Consider the following 22,115-nt stretch of genomic DNA (forward strand, 5'->3'; position numbering starts at 1 on the left):
GAATGTTCAAATTAATTTTTTTATTTTTGTTATTAAGTAGTTTGAGGCTTCTTTTTAGTGTCGTGGATGCTTCGCCGTCTTTTCCGTGACATGTGCAGTGCAGTTTCAATTCCCAATATGCCAACATGAACCTTGGGGGGATACTGCCGTTGATACTGCACGCTGCCCACCAACATCCTGGCAATTGCTGGGAATGGCTCCCCCAGCTGATTTAGCGGTTTTCCGTGCATTTTTAAGTTTTTGATTCTACGCGGCTTCTGTACGAGCACAGCCGGAAATCAAATTTCTAATTCCTTATGCCGCGGCTAACGGCGCTCATCAAAATTCACTCGTTAAATCAGGTATTTTTTATGGTATTTCCTTAGTTTATCTGGGCTGAAAAAAAGATCCAACGAAAAGCATTAGCACCGAATTCGCCTTTCGCTCACTCCTATGGTTAGCTCGCAGTTTCCGTCGATGTTGGTACTGGCCTTTACCCTGATTTAATGTTTTCACACCCCATGTTGGGTTAGAACTGTTTTTGCATGATAAGCATGTAAACGGATGATTAGCTACCGCATTTAGAACTTCTAAAAAGGGTATAAGCAAACATTTGGATCTTCCAAAAAGGGGTTTAAACGAATTTTAGCGAATCATTGCAAGAAGTCTACAGTAATTTTTTTTGAATTTTATATATTTTTTAAGTTTTTAGTTTTAACTTAGGTTTCTATTTGTAAAACTGTTTATTTGCGGAGCACCTTTCCCAAAAATTTGAATATGATAGGCAAGTGCTCCACACCGATAACTCTGCAGTAACCTAATGAAAGAACTATAGCTGGGGCCTATCAAGACACCACGTGTTACCTGTCATAGTCAAAATCCGAAATATTTCATTTGCGTTCGTTTTCTTTGCCTAGACTGGTTGTTCGAAGTTTTTAAATTGTTAACTTTTCTGATTTTTCATTCAAAAATTTCTTCAAAGGCACAGCAATCGCGACTTGCAGAGAGGCGCAAAACATCGATAGTCCACATTTTTCCCCACCACCAAGGAAACGTCAGTTTTCAAACGTGGTTTTTTTGGAAGCAGCCGGAGAGGTAGACGTTGCTCTTGTGTAAACTTGTGTAAATCCAGCGAAATAAATTCTTAAGCGAGGAAAAACCTGCAGCGGCTTGATACACAACTTAAAACGCGATACGATGGAAGATCAAAGCAACGCAGCTCCCGCTGCCGCCGCGGAGAACGGCGCAAACACCGCGCAGGAGGTGTCGTCGACAAGTAAGTGGGGCCCTCCAAAGAGGCAAATAGAACGAAAATTGCATATACCTGCGCGAGTGTGAGAATGTTATCATAAATATTTTGCGCCGCGTTTCACCAGCCTTTGTATAGTCGCATTTTAAAAGGGGACAAGGTCTCGCATTCCCTTTTGGGTACGGCCATTTTACGAAGTGTGAAGGCAAAAGTTGTCAAAATTCCGCCATATTTATTTCTAGTGGACTCTAGCTGTAAAAGTAAGAGTTGTCAAAACGCCGAAGTTTTGGGCAAAAAAGAGGCATTGCCCCGCGAAGGAACAAAATGTATGCCCGCTTATTCTTTTCGGTCGGCGATCCACGGCTATATTGTTGACATTAATTACGTCATCTTAGCGCGCATTCTGCACACAATTACTAGTGAACCCGCAAATAGTACTATATGAATCATTTTCGGGTGCTCTTGGCCGATTTCGAGCGGTTCTGTGCTCGCCAGTGTCATTTCATCTTGCACGGTGCTCTTCGACCGCCCATTTTCCGTGGTTTCACACAGCCACCAACCGACGGCAGTGCTCACACATACATATTAATTGAGAAATTCGCGACTGTGATGCGCTCATCGCCAAGAAATGTTTTGCGTACGGGTGTGTGCGTGCCGGAGCGTTGCCAGCTTATTGGTCATGCGTCAATATCGATACCTCCACTCTTCGATGCGAACATGATCTTTGCTGAGCCCGCTAGCTTTAGCGGGCGGAGGGATCTACAATGAGCAGTTAATTGTTTCAATTTACTTTTATCAACCGCACATGCACACATATGTCGGACTTTGCACAGGTGGCAACTCTGTCGAATCTGTTTTCTATGCAGATTTCTGTTATTGCTGGCGGTGGTGGCTGGTGTTTGCTGGTGTTTGCTGTTGCTTGGGTCAATTTCACACATCTGATTACTGGATGTTTATCAGCCTCGGTATCACCTGTAGTCCAGCTCAGAATTGGAGTGATAACACTGAGCGCCGTTACAGCCGATAAGGAGCTACTGCTGACAGTGCCATTCAGCACATTCAAATCGCATTTTAAAGTATACGTACAGTCAAACTCCCATAGCATGAACGCCTGTGTCAAAGTCCGTTTAAAGTAAACAGTATCCTACGTTTAATCATTGTTGGTCGACAGCTCTAATTTAACTTAAGCCTGAGTTACGCGCTCTATTATCGCAAGTCGAGTAAATATTTAAGTAGAAAGTGGGAAAAGCTTTATAGTACTCCTATTTTATGAAAGGTTTACATTCCGCTCTAATTTAAAAATTATTGTATAATTCAGCTCAGCCCATAGAGCCCACAAAGCGCTCGTTGCGCGTGCAAACCTGGAAAAAGATCAAGGAGGGCAACGTTGGCATCGGATTGAACAACATATTTAACCGAATTCCTTCGTTTGTTGATGCCGATAAAGCTGCTGCATTGCTTATCAACGAGGAGGAGTTTAAAAAAGCACGTAAGTAGATCACACTTTCTGATATTTTCCCACGTTTATTGATCTACTCCACATTGCAGAGCACATTAAGGTTAACATTGACCGCGCCTTGCACGAATTCAAGGAGCAAGCGTTGCTGGCTGACAAGTCAGTATACTTGCCCAGCACCCGGGACTCTTCGGCGCTATGCCTCAAGGTAGATGTGCCAGCCGATGCCACCGATGAGCGGAAAAAGGAGGCTCTACGCGTCCAGGACATCCAGAAGTTCCGCACGGAAATCGGATTGGATAGTGGTCTGAAGCTGGACATCGTGGTGATTGGCTCTGTCGTAGTGTCACGCGATGGCTATCGTATTGGACGCGGAAATGGTTTTGCTGATCTGGACATCGGCCTCCTTATTGAACTGGGAGCCATCACACCGCAAACAGTTATTGCCACGATCGTGCACGACGTGCAGGTGGTTGACACCTTGCCCCTCAATCTATTCCAGAAGTATGACACGCCAGTGGACATCATTGTGACTCCCTCAGAAGTAATTCGCGTCGCAAAGCGTTTGCCTCGTCCCAATGGCGTCTTCTGGGAGCTTCTTTCCGACCGCCGTCTGAAGATATTGCCCGTGCTGCAGCAGCTTAAGGAGCGGGAGGAGAAGGCGGGAAAATCGATATCTTTGAAAGAGGAAGATACCGACGTGGAGCAGCATCAAAACAACAACAGACGCCGTCGTGGGCCCGTGCGACGTCGCTTCCAACGAGGAAACCCAGGACGGACCACCTCACAGACTGACAACGAACAACCTGGCGTAAGTAGAAACCAAACCCAGCACATTAGTATTATTTTTAATCGCCAATATCCAGGAGACCACCCAGAAACGCACTCCGCGCCGCAAGGGTCGGTTCGTCAATCGTCGCAGACGAACAACTAAGGTTTGTAGTTAAAGTCTGAGTAAACAGCAAAACAGTGATCTTATTTACCAATTCAGTCTGAGGGCGACCAGTCTGGAGTTGAGGGAGGCGCTAAGAGTGAGGATCGTAAGTTCGAAGAAGCTGACACTGGTGAGCGTCGTCCAAAGAAGAACAAGAACCGTGGACCTCGTGATTTCTGCATTAAGTTGACAAATTTGACGCGTGATATTCGCGTCAAGGACTTAAAAACGGAGCTCCGCAAACGTGAATGTAATCCGATGTCGATTACTTGGAAGGGTAAGCCTTTTTATTCTTGCTTAAAAGAATACACCTTATAAGACTTTATGGTAGGTCACTTTGGAAAGTGTTTCCTGCACTTTGGAAACCGCAACGGTACTCCCAGTACCCAGGATGATGTGGACAAGGTGCTGAAGTCGCTCAATGATCTCTCGCTAACCATTACCACCGGTGGCGAGACTACTCCAGTTGCGTCAGCAGGCGCTGAGGGCGATGTCGCAGTAAAAACTGAACCAGCTGAGTCTGCGGCGCCTGCTCAGACTAAGACTATAAACGTCAACGTCGAGCTAATTAAGTTTGGCGCCAAGAAGAGTGCCAGCACTAGTGGTGCCAATGCAAGTGCTGGCGATGACGGAAACGCTGCCGGCGGCGCGCAAAACGGAGGAGAGGCCGGCACTGTGAGTGTCGGCGACGTAGGTGGTACACGCATCGAGACTGTTGATACTACCACAGTATAGTATGACTTCGCGCTTGGCGTAGCCAGTGAACGATCGCGGCGGATTTCCGCCGGCAGCGCAACGTTTGGAGTTCAACGAAAAAAAGTAACATTTTGTTTAGAAAAAATCGAAAAATATCAAACAAAAAATGAATAGAAAGCGAACTCCAGACGAACACAAAGTACACTCAACATACACACTCACTAAATACACACAGACAGTTAAATGTGCATACACTAAAGATCATGTTTTGCAGCTTGTAGTTTCTTCTTCTCCTTCATTATTCTACCAAACAAGCAGAGCAAAAGCAACTTTTTTTTAATGAGAACACAAACTATTGACGCTTTTTCTAAACAATTGCATTTGATTTTGCCTAAGAAAAACATAAATTTGTTGGACATTGTTTTCAACTTTATAGAAATTATGGCAGAAATACTCGTTCCACAAATGCAGAGTGGAACTCAATTTCTTCTAAATACCCCTATACTAACTTCTTGGGACTTGTTAAATTACTGAGTTACACTTCTTAAAATTATTTAATTTGATTTCACTCCCCACACATGGATCTGTGGCTCTATCCTTTTAAGCAGTTGATCTGCTGATGGGACTAGCCGCTGTGGTCGAAGTTAAAGTAATATAAAAAACTGTAAAAACAATCGAAAAGCCCAAATGCAAAAATTTTGAATTCGATAAAATGAATTAACAAACTATTAACATGTTGCATTTTTGCTGAAAAAAATATATAAAGAAAATTGTAATTTGATTAATGTTTTCCACTTTCACCGCGAACACCAGTACTTTTAATTATACATTTTAACAAAAGATCAACACGTGTGAAAACATCAAATATACAATGCAGAACATAAAAATTATTTACTCTTTTTTTATACAAAAAAGGCATTACAAAAAATGTGAAACATGAATGAAATATAACTTGAAATAAAAATAAAAAAAATAGGAAAAAGACCATGATGCTGTTTTTCTGTTTATTTTATCTTTTTACAGTATGTACAATGGAGCTTAACAGTAAACTAAAATACTCTTACAGATATAAAAGTTTATAATTTATTATAAACATGTACAAAAAGTGAAATTCAGCGCAGCTCGGAAAATAGATTCTGGTTCTTTGTGGATGATTGCTCTCAAGTCATTGTTGGGTAGATAGGCATAAAAGCCTTTGAACTCTGAAACCTGTTGCTTCCCGATCAGTGTAAACGTTTTTTCGTTATTAATTTTGAATTGGGGTTTTTCCCATAGCCAATTGTTTAAATTGTGGTGAAGGAGTGCGATCAATAAATTCAATGCTGTCACTCTTTGACTGGGCGGCTGCAGATGATGTGGTCGTGCAGTCGGCACCCTGCACGACGCTTACGGCGGATTTCTCCTGAATGGGCGCCAGGCTGTTTACGATGGAGTTGGCCATGGCCAGTTCAAGTTCACGCTGCCAATCATTTTCTTTCTGTTCCATGGCCTTGCGCTTTAACTCCTTGTAGCGGTTGTAAACTATAAATTCTTTGACCAGCGAGGTTTCGGGATCGCTGTCGCGTTGTGCTGACCGCTGTTTGGCCAGACGTTTCTTCTTTTTATGCAGAGGCCTCGTCTCGACAATCATTTCCTCCAGCTCCAAGCAGGGATCACAGTTGAGGTGGTCTTCAGGGGGTTTATAGATAGGCTTTATCTTCTTCTCGAGCACCTTCTGGAAGTCAATGTTACGCAGCAACGGCGTCTGGTGAAGCTCCTGTTTTGTGCTTATTCTAGCACCAGGATAAGTGGAGAGCAGCTACAAGTACACAAAATTAAGCATTTACTCTTAGCCAATCATCTGCAACCCACCTTCTGCAGTAGATCGACAAAGTTGCTGCTCCAGTAACGGGGATAGTGCACAGGGGTGTTTAATACATTCTTGATCTCCGCCAGGGGCGTGTTTGAGTGCACCACAAAAGGTCGAATGTTTCCCCGCATCTCATAGGCCACGACGCCAAGTGACCACCAGTCCACCGGATAGCTATATCCGGCTGAAATGAAGTTGAAATAATTATGATGCCGTCAATGAGAAGCACCGGACTCGCGTTCTGGACACGACCTTAAATTAATTGGTCAGACTCGTTTATCTACTCACCCACTTCGTCCAGGGCGCACAGAAACACCTCAGGTGCCATATACGGTTTTGTCCCCGACATGCTGCAGGCTAATGCATCCTTTTGCAACTTCGTTGCAATATTAAAATCAGTCAAATGAGCATGTCCTGAAAAAGTTAACACGTGTAAGGGATTCTATTCTAAAGTGTAGGTAGAACTTTTTGAAACAAACTGTCCTTATACCCAGACTTTTAGTTTCTACGCAAGCTAGTCTCTCAGTTTTAAAGCTATCGGGCTGAAATATTCCGGAAAGTCTTCGTTCTTTTGCAGGTAGTACACAAGTCGAAACCAACCAGATGGACATCACCTTCTACGCTTGGAAATTACATTTTTTAATGAGTTATGAATTTCAAACTTCATTTTATCAAAATCTGACGACATTTTCATATTGCTGTCATGGGAATGATCGGAAAATGGTGGGGAAATAATATGAAATAAATTGTAGCTTCGGTGTTTTTTGACATATTGTCTTATAATACTGGGAATATCATTTTTTATATTTTTAAGAACTTTGTATTTAATTTAATAAAATTCGGACCACTCTAATATATATCTGCCAATAAATTCGTCAGAGAAATAATGAAATACTTTTTTTTAATATCACTGAAGCTAGCAACAGTCTTTAAAAATTGAACATGGTGTTACTTACTCGTACGAGTATATTGATTATTTGCAAGGGTTTACAAATTTTTGCTTGCCGAAGTTAACTTCCTTTCTTGTAATATTTGGTAATTAAGTGGGACGTTAGCGTAGCAAACTAAACTAAATTTTATAGCTTCGAGAACACAGAATCCAAACGGACAGGCGCTCATTGCTGGATCGACTCTGCTAGCAATCCAAAGCAAAAATATGTATACTTTATGGGGGTCGGAAACGCCGTCTTGTACCTGTTACTTACTTACATACTGTCGACTACAAAATGACAATGGCGCAAACAATTGATAATCAAATAAAAACTTGTTTTAAAAGGTTTTAGAGTCGCCGTCGGTGTGTTTTTGTGCGTTAGAATGGACATGACACCCTGTTGTTGCTAAGGATTTGGCGAGCTCGTCATTTTACTGTACTCGTCACCCTACCCTTCGGTTTCAAATCGATCAGTTCTTAAAGCGGTTCTTTGACACCCCTGACACATTCCGAATCCCGTAGTTTTGACCAAGTTAGTTTAATTGTCGTTAGAGTCAACGCTCTTGAAACTTACCGGCGTCGTCCAAGAGAATATTGTCGGGCTTTATGTCCCTGTGAACCACTCGTTGCGTTTGCAAGTACTCCAACGCACTGCCAAGCTCGCACACTAATAAGGCCACACTCTGCTCGGAGAACTCCACCTAGGGGTATGGAAAGGACGTAACTGAGGAATGAGCAGGCATACATGCTTATAAGAGAAGTTGTCGATGCGAACATACTCGGTTTTGTAAATGATATCTTAAGTCGCCGCCAGTCAACAAGTCGCAAACCATAAATAAGTCCTCTTCATCTGTAACGGGTATGAGAAACGTAGATATAAATATATATGTGCATATACTAGCGTTTTTTGGCCCAGATTTAAAATAAAAAAACAAAAAACTGAAAGTCAATTTGCATTTTAACTGGCAATCAGTAACAACATGATACAGATAGGAAAAAAGTAAGACAAGGAGCTCTGGAAAAGCACCGAAAACGAAAGAAGTTCAGAGCACTGGGAAAGTGAACACAACCAAACCACGCAAAATAAAGTTAGCCTTAAAGTTAAGAAAATCGTCCTATAGATACCGGCTATTCGTTTTTGGCCCTTTAAAGTATAAATATTCTTAATTAGGATCACTATATAGTTACTATAGCCTAGTTTTGAAACAATCGACATACATCCTAGCTGTCTTCTTCCTTTCCGGAAGAAGCTGGATTGACAGCTGTATAATGTCCTCCTATTGGAATGAGAGTAAAAAACAAGTCAAAACGCCAAAGTTGAATGCCTCGGCCATAAAAATGCTATCTACACGGTTTTTATCCCTTTCTTGTAGCAACACTAGACATGTCGACCTAGCCATGTTCGTCTGTCCGCGTGTTTACATGAACAATGAGATCTCGGAAACTATAAGAGCTAGAATTTTTTGTTTCAGCAGGGTGCCACGCCCATTCTGACGCCCAAGGCCAAAATATGTAAGTCTTTCTGCCGCCATTATCATTTTTTGAAATAACTGGTAGGTGGCGCATTACAGGTTCGCTTTGTTGCTTGTATATCTCCATCTCCCTTTTGTCTTCAGTGTCTGAGTATGTTTACCTTGTTTATTATCTTCTACTCTGAGTTGCAGCTCTCTTAACGATTTCGAAATTGTTTTTTAATTGGACGACCATCACTGTGGACGGCAGTCCTGGGTGTGCGAAGGCGACTACTATATATACACAAAAAAAAAGTCTAAAAAATCGATAAATCTAAAAGAATTGCATACCAAACCATTAAAAAAATTGACTTGTGGGGGAGAAAAAGTGTTGAAAGTGAAAAAGTTAAAATTTGGAAAATCTAAACTGTTGGGGCCGGTGGGATAAAATCCCTGCTATAAACCTAGCTGTATTATTTTAGAGTTATTCTAGACGATGTTAAACAGCTTAATATAAGAAACATTAGTTCACTTTTGGAAAAACTAGCTAGTTTGGCAATAAAACAGCTGTAAAAACCTAAGTTTTGAATATGTACGTGTAACTTGTGAAGTACTGAAGCTACAGGCTTGTGCTATACGTCGTTACAAAGGTATTTGTACGCATTTTTAACACGATCTGTCTAAATACCACCGTTTAACGATTATGGTTAAAAGTTTTTTTTATTAAAAAATTTTTTTAGCCTTTTTAAATGAAATGTTAAGTTGTATATCCCTTGAGATTCCTCAACTTTTGGCATACGACACATTCTTGTAGAAATAGACGTTTCAAAGTTATTATTCAACCAAAATGGCCACATTAGCAGTTCAGAGCATCCTACACTGCCTGATCATGCGAATCCAAGCTCAATATAAGAAACACTTTTGGAAAAACTAGCTAGTTTGGCGAGAATAGAGCCGTAAATATCTAAATTTTGCACACCAGTAACTTATAAACTACTAAAGCTACATGTTATTAGAAAGGTATATTAAAATGTCTACAGAGTACACCTTTCTTACATGATATTTTTTAAATATAAAACAAAAACTTCTAATATCGAACAAAAACACCTCTTAACGAGGTAAAAATATAGTGACGACCGCACCTTTAACAATTAAAAGTTCTGATATCAACTTTTGTGATGAAAATTTAATATATGATCTACTTAATAAATACACTTTCTATATTTTTTACATTCGAACATTCGTCACAAAAGTTTAATCATTGATTATGTTTCGCTCTAACTCTAAAATGATTCTACTGATTTCAATTATTTTTGGCATGTAAGTAGGTAGGGATACTAAAAACACGAACACAGTTTTTAAAATTTTAGAATTTCGATTTTTTTTACGTGTTACTCGTAGAGTAAAAGGGGATACTAGATTCGTCAGATATATGTAAACTATAATAGCTAGAACAGTCACATTTGGCATGCACATTTCTGGGCTTCAGCGGGCTACCTCGGCCACTCTAACACCCACAATCCGCGAGCATCTGTAGAGCCTACAGTTTTTATGATAGAAAAAAAATTTTAACTGAAATGTATTTGTCGATTGACCCAAAAAAATGTGTCACGCACAGTCTAACGCCCACAAACCGCCCAAGACTGTGGTGGGCGCAGTTGTCATGCTAGAATTTTTGTTTTGCTACAATGTAATTGTCTCATTAAAACCTTTCGATAGGCCAAAAAAATTTTTGGCACGCCCACTCTAACGCCCCCAAAGTGGTAGGTGGCGCTTTTTTCTTTTTTCTGCTCCCTTAAGTTGAATAACGGGTATCTGATAGTCGAGGCATTTGACTGTCATAGGAACTATCGGTATGGCAAATAAAAATCTTACAAATACACGGTTTACGTAATATGCGTGTGATTTTAATTGCATAATATGGTTTAACTTCGGCTACCCAATTTCGAATTGCTGTTTTAAATAGAAAACCGTTCTTCTTTTTAAAAACATTTTGATTTGTGGGGTTGCCGATGTTAAACTGAACTCTTTGTATAAAAACACTCACCCTGAAACGAGAACCATAAATTGACAAGAAACGGATGCTCCAGTGAAGATAGCAATTCCACCTCCTTTATGACACCGCCAAGAGCTCCTCGAAGCTCGCAAGCAGAGCGACTTACATATTTCATGGCGTACAGGCTGCCGCTATCTCTCTTTTGAACAATACAGACCTGAAAAAATGTCTTGTGAATTTCAGAGATTTGCCATCGGGATCGAAGCGAATCGTACCTTTCCGAAACTTCCCTTGCCAATGGCGCGAAGTATTTGGAAGTGGTCAAAATTGACTGTAAAGTGAGAGAATAAAGACAATAAAAGTGGATTTTTTGGCCAATCCCATTTTTTATAAATATTGTAACATATATATTTTTATTCACCTGCCCACACACCCGATGATTTAAGGTTTTGGTAGTGCAGCATGTGACTTATTTTATGCGAATGGTCAAGGAAAAAGGAGTTTGGGAAAATGTTCTCTAGCTGCAGTCTTTTCCTGGGGCATAGGAAAAACGGAGGCAGGAAGTCCACTTGCAGCAGGCAAAGTTTGGGAAAGTTGTGGCCGACCAACGCCTCAAAGTGAGTTCTGCCAAGGTAGCTGATCCTGATCTCCTGCAGTCGTTGGCAAGTGCTCCCCAAGAGGAGTTCGAAATCATCTTCTTTCAGGTGTACCTCAAGCAAGTTCAACGAGATACTTGTAAGCCGGTGACGCCATAGGCTACTGAGGAAGACACGGCAGCGTTCGTAGCTCTGCAGCATAGAAATTTGGTCGGGCAGCTCAAGGAGTGACAATATTCTCGACAGGCAAAGGTCGTCTACCGACTCCATTGAACCTTAGATCGTCTCGGGTGTGTGTGCTATCAAATATTGAAAGACAGATAACTTCCCTCTGAGCTACTGTGTTTCATTCGTTGTCATTATATTATATATACTTAAATTATTACTATATATAAATTATTATATTATACTTTAAATAAAAAAGGGAGAGCGCTACAGTCGAGTGCCTCAGATACCCGTTACTCAACTTAAGATATCAAAAGAGAATGGTGATACATAAGCAGCAAAGCGATATTGTAAAGCGCCACCTACCAGCTATTTCAATACATGGTAATGTGGGTGGCAAACAGACTTAAGCGTTATGACTGTTTGAGAGCGATATAGTGGGCGGAGCAAGAGACTAAGGAATCTACAGGCCGAATTCCAACATTCTAGCTTTTGTAGTTTCCGAGATCTCAGCATTCATACGGACGGACAGACAGACGGACCGACGGACGGACAGACGGATATGGCTAGATCGACTCGGCTAGTGATGCTGATCAAGAATTTACATCATTTATGCGATCGAAAATTTTACTTTACAAATAACAGGTATAAATTTCAATTTTTTAACTAGTTTATTGTTAGAATACAGATTTTTTACAATGTCTATGAAACTACATTGACAAACTACCTAGAACTAAACTAAATCATATTAAATAAAAAAAACTAAATAACTATTAACCGTTAAAACTCAAATCTACCCGTGTCCTTCCGTCTGTCTGTCCGTATAAACGGAAAATATAAAAGCTAGAGGAGTCAGACTTGGCATGCAGACTTCTGGGCTTCCTGCGCAGCGCAAGTTTATTTCAGCAGGGAGCCGTACTCACTCTAACGCCCAGAATTCGCGAAGAACTGTAGCGCCTGCACCTTTTAGGTGTTTTTATTATTGGACCAGATGCAGTTCGCTCTTCGCCAAATAAATATGCAAATTGGTTTTAAAAAGATAAATGATAATTTATATTATAAGATTTCGTTGACTAACGGTTATCTGATAATCGAGGCACTCTACTGTAGCACTCTCTCTTGGTGGGCACTGTAATCAGGTAACTTATCTTAATATTGTACTCACCATCATCATCGGCGAGCAGACTCGCGTCCGATCTGCTCGATGTGTTGGCGCCCATGTTGCTACATCAATGGGTTGATCCGAGATCTTGTCCTTTTTCATATAGCACTGAACTTTTTGAGCTTTTTGTTATTTGACCTTTCTGGGGCTTCCAAGTGAATTGTTGATAATTGACTGAAATAGCGGTAATCAAACCTAATAATAAACATAAATCTTCCTATTGAGTGGAGGAACTCAAATATGGCGTTCGCTCTTAATATTTTTATACCGCTCACTTGCGGAGTAAAAAAATGTATATTATATTCGTCGGAAAGTAGGTAAGCAGCAGAAGGAAGCGTTTCACCCCTAATAAAGTATAGACATTCATGATTAGGGGCACTTGCCAAGTCTATCCAACCATGTCCGTCTGTCCGTAAGAACGTCAAGATCTCGGAAACTCTTAAGTTGCGACTAAGCGTTATGATTCTAGCAAATTGCCCACTCTAACGCCCAAAAAGGGATCGAAATGCTTAAGTCTGCCTGGGGCCCACTTTTTGAAGTTTTTTTTAGGCTTTGGCATTTTAATAGTAGTAACACTACTTGAGCAATGGGTATCTGACTATTGACTATTGTTCTTGTTAATTTTACAAATATCTTTATTGGAAACGAGTTTCGGCCGGACGAAGTTGAGTAGCCCTTGCAGCTTAAGCCATATGCAAAACTTGTCTTGTAATAACTAAATGGATTGCGTACCAAGACTTTAAGAAAATCAATTGGTTTGGGAGAAAGAGCGGAAGTGTAAGGGTGAAAACTTGGAGAGTTGAGATAATTACCCCCCGCTATCAACCTAGTTATATTCTCACAAAGAATACGCGTCGAATGACACTTCAAATATCACAATCTGATGCTCCGCTCAAAAGTCATTCCCTAAATAAGATTTTGGAGGACTTCTCACAGCAGAAATATTATTTTGATTGTCAAACAGCTAATATAAGAAAAATTATTTCTACCACATTATTTCTAGCTAGTTTGTAAAAAGTCTTGTGTAAAAGCAATTAATCAACAAAAATGGCCACATTTTATTTGAAGGTCTTGAAAATTTAAATAAGAAGCCAGCTAGTTTGGCGAGAAAACGACAATAAATTTATACATTTTGCAAGGTCTTAACTGTGAATTACTAAAGCTAAAGGCTTGTGCTATATGTTTTAGAAAGGTATTTGGAAATGCTTTGTAAAAGTAATGCACAAAAGATTTTTCATTTACCATTTTTTAAGCTCTTTCCTGATTTCTTGAAACAGATTTGACGATTTCGGATTTAACCTTACAACAATAAAAAACAAACAAATAAAAACAAATTGTGTGTAAAAAGAAACGCTTTAAAGTTATTAATCAGCAAAATAGAATGTAAAAATTTGGAAATTGTTTTTTAGTAGATCGTATAACGCTTCCTTCTATCTGTTACGTACTTTCCGACGAATCTAGCATACCCTTTTACTCTACGAGTAACCTATATAATTAATTGAATTATATTATATATCTCAAATTTTAAACAATTTTGTTATTGTTATATACATTTTTTTATGGCCTAAAAATACAACTACAAAACTAATAAAAATAAGCACTTTGGAGCACTTCTTCAGTACGAGGGCGACAGTACGCACTGATTCATGCAAATATGATGTCAGAGTGTCGACGTTTATATCGGACGGGTCGGCACTTTTTGCTCGTGATCACTTTTCTCGCATTTCCCTGGGGACAACCTATAGCAAACTTGTTTTACCAAGTTACTCAAATCAGTTTGGTTAGCGAAAATATTTCTCCGCAAATCATATGTCAACAGAAACATTTGGTATTCTGGCTAGCTAACGTCATATACATAATACAATATACATAGTCCTATCGATCATTTATATTTTGTAACTTTTTGCTCGATAAAAGAGCAAACACACCCTTTCCGACGTTATCTACATTGCACGACCCCGAACCATGAGCAGCGAAGATTCCATAGACATCCGCGCCAAGGGTGGCGGTCGCGAAGTCACCGTCTCGCTGCGGCAGAACGAACTGATTCGGAATCTGCGCGCCCTGGTGGCCGTGCGCTTCGAACGGGCTATATCTCGGATTGTACTTGTCTTCGCTGGTCAGGTGCTCAGTGATGATGGGACCATAGACAGCAAGGGAATCGTCTCTGGAGTCACTGTACACGTGGTTTGTCGTGCGGAAGGTAGCGTCTGTGCATCACCGACGGCGAACCCACTCCCTAAGCCCCTGAAATATGGAGAACGTCTTATGAGGTCCTGGAAATCAGCCAACATTGCCTACCTTCACGACGAGCCCGGAGTGCTGCGAAGCCTGCTGCAGTCTGACCCGCGGATCCGGAGCCTTCTCGAGGAGAACGCGACAATGCGCCACTACCTAAACAGCGACCAGAACCTGCGCGAGATGCTTTCGTTGGCTTTTAGTCCAGCCAAGCAGGAATTGGGACGCCGCCGCGACCTCCACATTTCGCGCATGGAGTTTGTTCCCGGCGGCTATAAGGTGCTGAGCCGCCTAAACTATTGCATGCTGCAGGCCTACGAGGACAACGTGGCCATGTCCTTTCAGCAAGCATCACAAGGTGACGAAAAGGGCGCGAATCCCCAACGAGGTCGCGAAGTTAAGGACCCGCTACCAAACCCTTGGCGGCGATCGTCCAGCACCTCCGACCTAAGGCGAATGGGCGTTCTGGCCAGATGCATCCTCGCCGGACGGGTCTCCGTGGCCCAAAATGAGTATACTAAGGGCAACCAGGAAAGCCTCTCGACGGAGGATCTAGCTTATGATGCAGTAGAAACTGTACCCCAGATGACATGCGGTGACTTTCTTTCGCGAAAACAGGGTCGATTCCAGCACTACTTTCAGGCCCAGTTGGATCAGCTCGCTCAGATGGGTTACAGAAACCGCAGTCGGAACAAACGCGCCTTGCTGATCTCTCTGGGCAACGTTGATAGCGCAGTCAGACTACTGGATCACTGGGATCGGTCTATGGAAAAATAAGTTCTATTCGAAATACTTTTGTTATTTTTTGTTTTTGGTCGAAAGTCGGTGACTTTGCATCCCAATTAAATGTGCAGAAAAAACGACTTGTGTCCTTTGAAATACAAAGGAGGCGGCCTAAGCCAGCGGAATGTTTTGATCACAGAATCATTTAGTAAAGGCGTCTTAAATTTGGCTATTATTTGCTGTTATTTCTAAAAGAGCGGATTTAGAGTTTAGGCTAGCCAAGTCGATCTAGCCATGTTCGTCCGTTCGTCCGTATGCTAGAGCTAGAGCTAGAGGAGTGTTTTGTTTCAGCTGGGTTACACGCCCGCTCTAACACTTACAGTATACTAAAATAGCGGGTGGGTGGCTCTTTAAAATATCGCTTTGCTGCTCATAAGTCTTTATTTCCCTTTTTTTCCCTTAAGCTGAGTAACAGGTTTTCGACAGTCGAGACACTGGATTATAGCGTTCTTCCTTGTTCTAAACGGAAACCGCCTCTTTTGTGAGGTAAGAAAAAAACTACAAATATTTGTTTTTAACTTTGGCGGAGTTTTTAGTCATTTTATGTATAGAAAGCTTGCATTTTTAGTTCACAAGTTATAAACATACAACATTTGAGCTATTTAAGGTAGCTTTTTATTTAATTTTCAATCTAGGAAGTCACCCAACGTATTGATTTTTGAATAACTTTTTAAGGGAATATTGGAGTATTTCAACAAGTGCGATGTCAATCGACATGAATTTTTAGTTCGAATATAACTAAGCTGAAAAATTGGCATTTACTGCCCCAGCAACTAAAATTTCCTTAAATTGAAATTTTATACTTTTACCGCTCTGTCTCCCAAACCTCAACTCTTCTATATTCTATACGCTTCCAGGTCGTTCCGGTTGGTGCATTGTTAGTACAGATCTTTCCGACTTCAAGAAAACTAAAAACTACTGACAGAAATATTGAGTTTACGTCCTATTTTTATTTTGCGTTGCAAACTTTAGACTAAAAATTTTGTGCGTTCTGGCATATTAAATTTTAGTCTAATAAATTTAAATTTTTAAGTATTTTAGAATTTCGAATACAACTTAAGAAAGCGCAGCATCTCATTCTTAAAACAGGCACAACAAATTATATTAAAAATCAAGCATAAACCGCGCTTAAATTGAGGAGTGTGGTAAGTGTGGTGTACCCTTTCGTTCTACAAGTTACGGGAATAAAATTGTAAGCTTGAGTGTTCAGGATGCCAGCCGGGGGTGTTTATTCCCGATTCACCGCCCAATCAGTTTCGAAATGGACAGATGACATCATATTATTTTGTGGCGCACAAGAAAAATCTATAATTTTAAGCGACTTGGTGGAGCCGCAACTCATGTTTACGGCTGCACAGTTGAGTTGGCATGGGGATCATTTAGTTTATGTATACCCAGAGCCAACTTGAGTAATATCTCAATATGTCCAGCTGTTTGCGTAGTCCACAGCAAAATGTGCTACTAGCATGAATAAGTCATTGGTGAACTAGCGTGTGTCTGGGCACCAGAAATGGTTCCAAACTCTGGGAACCAAGTTAACACCTCAACCCAATGCTACCAAAGGGAAAAGGAGTTCATTGACATCCCCTGTCCGTTTTCTTTCGACCGCGTGCCTATGGCTTGCGAAAAGCACTCCCAGGACTCGCTTGCCTTAGAACACCTGCAGCGCTGCTAGAAGCGTTCTTAAGGACATGAGAGGCAAGCGCTTCGCTCCTTTGAAATTATCGATTGGCTCACTTCCGAGATGTGGTTTTCTTTGTACCCATGCACGCTCGCTGGCAAGCTCAAAGTGGACAACCGTGGAAATGGTTCTCTCTCACATAGGCACATGTACATATACGTGGTATACACCTTCCCCACAGGTGTAATTGGTGCAACTGCTCCTTTGGTCCCCGGATGGATGTCTGTGCACAAAACTCGCGATGGTGAAAAGCCGCGCGAGACAGTCCACGACACTGGCGCTCACAGAAAAGAAAAGGCCGTTGTTACCGCTAGCTGTGCCGCTACCACTGCCGTCTAGATATTTACGCTTTCTCTTTCCGTTTCTGGCCGTGCGTTATCCTTCCTGGCCGTGGAACCACTGCCCTCTGCCTCTGCGAACTAGTGACTGAGGCTGTTTTGTTTACAGATGTGCCTTTGCCCTGTTGTCCTGCAAACGGCTCTCTGGGAGACTCGGCGCACGCGCCGAGGAGCACAGGACGCAGCCAAAGCGGTGCTGAGCTTTATGAATGAACGCCAATTAGCCCAACTGGCTAGCTTCACTCTATTAGCGTGGTTACCTGCTGCGATTATGACTGGGAGGTCTATTTACGAAGCTTACTTTTCGGGCGCCGATTAGCGACGATTGCGCACATCCTTCGCTGGGTACCGGATCCATCCATCACGCTGATGGATCAGCCTTCATCCGGCTGGGCTACACTTCAGGATGACAGTCACCATTTCTTCTTCCTTGAAGCTTTTTGCCACTCGATTTAAAGGCCCAAGTATGCTTTGGGGTTGAGGTTTGGGAGTGTGCTTAATACCTTTTGCTTAGATTAACGTTAGTAAACTTTTGGGCGGTAACGACACATGAAATAAGTTACTGGGTAATCAGGGCCACAACACTATTGGTTGTTGTTCTGAGCACTTTCAATTAGCTTCTATTATTCTGATTTCGTGCGAATCTTTTTTATACCCTTGCAGAGAGTACATTGATATCGGTCAGAAGTTTGCAACACAGTGAAGAAGACGTTTCCGACCCCATAACGACGAGTCGATCTAGCCATGCCCGTCTGTTCATCCGTTTCTATGCAAACTAGTCTCTCAGTTTGAAACTTTCCCAAAAGTCTTCATTCTATTTCAGGTAGTATAAATGTCGGAACCAGCCGGATCCGCCAACTATATCTTATAGCTCCCATAGGAATAATCGGAAAAATAAATGTTTAAAAATTATATCTTTGGTGTTTTTGACATATAACCTTCTAATAATTTGGAATTAAATTTTAAAAATCAAATCAAAATCGGAGACTATATCAAATAGCTGCCATAGGAACGATCGGAAAATGTGCTAAAATAATATTAAACAAATAATAGTTTCGGAGTCTTTCGGTATATTATCTTATAATATTGGGAATATCATATGTTATATTTTTAAGACTTTCGAATAAATTTTCATAAAAATCGGACGACTCTAACATATAGCTGTCAACGAAAAGGTCTGAGAAATAATGAAAAGGTTTTTCTTAATATTACAGAAACTAGCAGCAATCCTTAAAATTTAAAATCGTGTTATTAATGTTGATTATTTCTTATAAGTGCAAGCATAACCTCCTAAACTTAAAAAAACATTTTTAAATAGTTCTGAATTTTGAAATCAATTTTATCAAAATCGGACGACTTATTATATAGCTGTCATAGTAACGATCGGAAAATTGGTGAGAAAATAATATGAAACAAATTATAGCTTCGAAGTTTTTTGACATATTATTCTATAATATTGGGAAAATATATTTTTTTATTTTTAAGAACTTCGAGTTAAAATTAATACAAATTGGACGACTCTAAAATATAGCTTTCAAAGAAACGATCAGAGAAATAATGAAATCATTTTTTTTTATTATCACCGAAGCCAGCAACAATCCATAAAAATTTCACATGGTGTTACTAACGTTGATTATTTCTTATAACTGTAAGGGTATACAATCTTCGGCTTGCCAAAGTAACTTCCTTTCTTGTTTTTTTTTAATATCACTGAAAAATTTCACATGGTGTTACTAACTGTCAATTTATATTTTCTGTCCAAAAAATGCATGTAAAAACAAATAAGAACGCTATAGTAGAGTTCTTCGACTATCAGATACCCGTTACTTAGCTTAAGGGAGCAACAGGGAAATGAAGATACCTAAGAAGCAAAGCTATATTTTCAGGCGCCACCTACCCGCTATTTCAGTGTATGTTATGTGGGCGGAAGACAGATTTAAGCGTTTAAGCCGTTTGTGGGCGTGGCAAATTTTTTTTAAGTCAGTCGATAAGAATTTAATGATCAAATAACGTAACATTTTGTTTCTATTTTTTTTTAACCCAGGAATCAACATGCCAAATCTGCTTCTTCTAGTATTTATAGTTTTCGAGATCTTAGAGTTCATACGGAGAGACGGACATGGCTAGATCGACTTGGCAGTGATCCTGATCAAGTATAAATTTACTTTATGTGGTTGGAAACCGGTTACATACTTTCCGGAGAATCCAGTATACCCTTTTACGTAAAAAATTTTTAAGCGATATGCGTCGCTTGCGTAAAGCAATTCGTCAAAAAAGACCAGATTTATGGGCCAAAAATTCTTGGTTTTTGCATCACAATAATGCACCGTCGCACACTGCACTCGTTCTTCGTGACCATTTCGCCAAGAACTCGACGCATATCGTTCCGCAACCACCGTATTCTCCTGATTTGGCTCCGTGTGACTTTCTGGCTTTTCCGAATACTCAAGAGACCACTCCGAGGAACGCGTTTCGAGTCGATTGAAGAGATAAAAGCGGAATTTTTTCTCAAGAAACGTTAAAAAAATATACAATAATGGAAACCCAATTTACCCGTACACGTAATGCCTATTTCAGTTTATTAAACAAATTAAGTTGTTAAATTTCTACCAAAATTTTTTAAGCTCACGAAAATTAAGAAAAAGTTATTGTTATGTATATCGGCTGTAGAAAAGAAACAAATTGCTTTATAATGTCAAGAAATAAATTAAGATTTTTATACCCCACAAAATGTCGGTAAGGATATTCTAAGACTCAAAAGAAACAAGAAAGGAAGTTAACTTCGGCAAACCGAAGTTTGTATACCCTTGCAGTTCTAAAAAAAAACAATCAATAATTTTATTAAATTGAATTCGAAATTCTTAAAAATATAAAAATGTATATTCTCAATATTATAAGATAATATGTCAAAGAGCCCCAAAGTTTTAATTTGTTTATATTATTTCCCCCAGTTTTCCGATCGTTTTTATGACAGCTATATGATATCGTCGTCCGATTTAAAAAAAGTTTATTTTCACACTTATAAGGTTATATGTTAAAAAACACCAAAGATATAATTTTTATTTCATGTTTTCCTATTAATTTTCCGACCGTCCCTATGGCAGCTATATGATATAGTCGTCCAATTCCGATACAATTTAATTCGAAATTCAGAAAAAATGTTATATCCAAGCTTAGAAAGGTATATGTTAAAAAACACGAAAGATATAATTTTTTCCCCGATAGTTCCTATGGGAGCTATAAGATATAGTTGTCCGATCCGGCTGGCTCCGACTTATATACTACCTGCAGTAGAAAGAAGGAAGAAAGGAAAGTTAGCACGATAGCTTTACAACTAAGAGACTAGTTTGCGTAAAAACGGACGGACGGACAGACTGAAAGACGGACGGACATGGCTAGATCGACTCGTCTTGTGACGCTGATCAAGAATATATATCCTTTACGGGGTCGGAAACTTCTCCTTCACTGCGTTGCAAACTTCTAACTGAAATAATTATACCCTCTGCAAGGGTATAAAACACAAAGGGCCAAGATTGTGGTCGAGAGGCAAATATTTGGTTGAAGCTTTTCGCTGTACTCAAATAAGCTAAGAAATTTAATCTTTGGATGTGTTCGTGCTGAAGCGGTGTAAAAACAACAATTTTAAAATGGAAGGAAACAACCAAAAGCCTCGCCAAAGACGCACCTAAGTTCAACAAGGAAGAACGCTATAGTCGAGTGCCTCGACTTTCGACTTTAGCTTAAGGGAGCAAAAGGATAATAAAGATATATAAGCAGAAAAGCGATATTTTAGGGTGCCACCTACCGGCTTTTTCAGTAGATGTTATGTTACCATACATATATTGGAATAGGTGGTTGGCTCCATTAGCTCCATTTCCCTTTTGCTACTTTAAGCTGAGTAAAAGGCATCTGATAGTCGATGTACTCGTCTATAGCGTTCTTCCTTGCTTAAACGTAAACGCGTTGACATGCTAGTCGGCTCTGACTTGTGTTTCGACATGCTTACAAGTACTCAGGTCCATCCCTACAAAATACTGTCTTTCACTGCTCAGCATCCAACAGCTTTAAAAAAAAATACGCCGTCACGATTCGGATCAGACAGTAAGGAAGTTCTAAAAAAATCGATATCATACCTAGCCTAGGAAAATCAGTTGTATTCCCCTGACCAAATGTGAGTCAATAATCATTTCTAATACCATCTACAATATTTGTAGTAAATCTAGCTTTCAAATCAATTTTAGTATTTGGCTTTCGGTTACTTTGACCTGGCATTCGACTCGTCTTGTAGAATCACATCCTAAATCTCGGTAAATCGTGTTCGCTTGCTAGTGCCAATTATACAGACTTTCCTGTATGGTACGTTGCCAAAATGAAGACTCCATAAATTCGCAAGGTCGGCAGACTTCACAATAATGTATAGATTGTTAGTATAAACCCTCAGTACCCTTTCCTTCGATGTGGAACATGGTACCCTTACTGGGTGTCGAATTTGGCGGTTAATAACTTTATTTTTAATTGTCCGATTGGTGTAATCTAAATTGGTGTTTATCTAAAAATCACTGATTTGAAAAATAGGTGTGTTACACCCAAAAAGGATACTGAGGGTTAAAT

General features: G+C 40.2%; 3 protein-coding genes across 6 annotated transcripts; 2 read left to right on the plus strand and 1 right to left on the minus strand.

Annotated features, from left to right (window-relative positions):
- Positions 1-990: 990 nt before the first annotated feature.
- On the plus strand, positions 991-5,299 carry LOC108024962 (methenyltetrahydrofolate synthase domain-containing protein). Its single transcript, XM_017095200.3, has 6 exons — positions 991-1,255; positions 2,547-2,717; positions 2,777-3,495; positions 3,551-3,619; positions 3,676-3,895; positions 3,950-5,299. Exons 1-6 carry the CDS (start codon positions 1,177-1,179, stop codon positions 4,351-4,353), a joined length of 1,662 nt encoding a protein of 553 aa, XP_016950689.1. The 5' UTR covers positions 991-1,176; the 3' UTR covers positions 4,354-5,299.
- Positions 5,170-17,581, minus strand: LOC108024959 (serine/threonine-protein kinase 32A). 4 transcript variants are annotated; one of them, XM_017095195.3, is made up of 9 exons: positions 17,514-17,581; positions 12,468-12,638; positions 10,817-10,872; positions 10,593-10,758; positions 7,874-7,944; positions 7,669-7,795; positions 6,452-6,577; positions 6,166-6,347; positions 5,170-6,112 (listed from the first exon to the last, which is right to left on the minus strand). In XM_017095195.3, the coding sequence occupies exons 2-9, from the start codon at positions 12,520-12,522 to the stop codon at positions 5,561-5,563; spliced, it is 1,335 nt and encodes a 444-aa protein (XP_016950684.1). In that variant the 5' UTR covers positions 12,523-12,638; positions 17,514-17,581; the 3' UTR covers positions 5,170-5,560. The 4 variants fall into 4 exon arrangements, with proteins under 4 accessions (XP_016950684.1, XP_050745066.1, XP_016950686.1 ...); XM_050889109.1 differs by lacking the exon at positions 17,514-17,581 and adding an exon at positions 17,223-17,442; XM_017095197.3 differs by lacking the exons at positions 12,468-12,638; positions 17,514-17,581 and adding an exon at positions 10,963-11,483.
- On the plus strand, positions 14,295-15,565 carry LOC108024961 (ubiquilin-1). The gene has a single exon (XM_017095198.3). It carries the CDS (start codon positions 14,430-14,432, stop codon positions 15,477-15,479), a length of 1,050 nt encoding a protein of 349 aa, XP_016950687.1. The 5' UTR covers positions 14,295-14,429; the 3' UTR covers positions 15,480-15,565.
- Positions 17,582-22,115: the final 4,534 nt, after the last annotated feature.

This window comes from Drosophila biarmipes, chromosome 3R (genome assembly GCF_025231255.1).
Source record: "Drosophila biarmipes strain raj3 chromosome 3R, RU_DBia_V1.1, whole genome shotgun sequence".
Lineage (NCBI taxonomy): Eukaryota > Metazoa > Arthropoda > Insecta > Diptera > Drosophilidae > Drosophila > Drosophila biarmipes.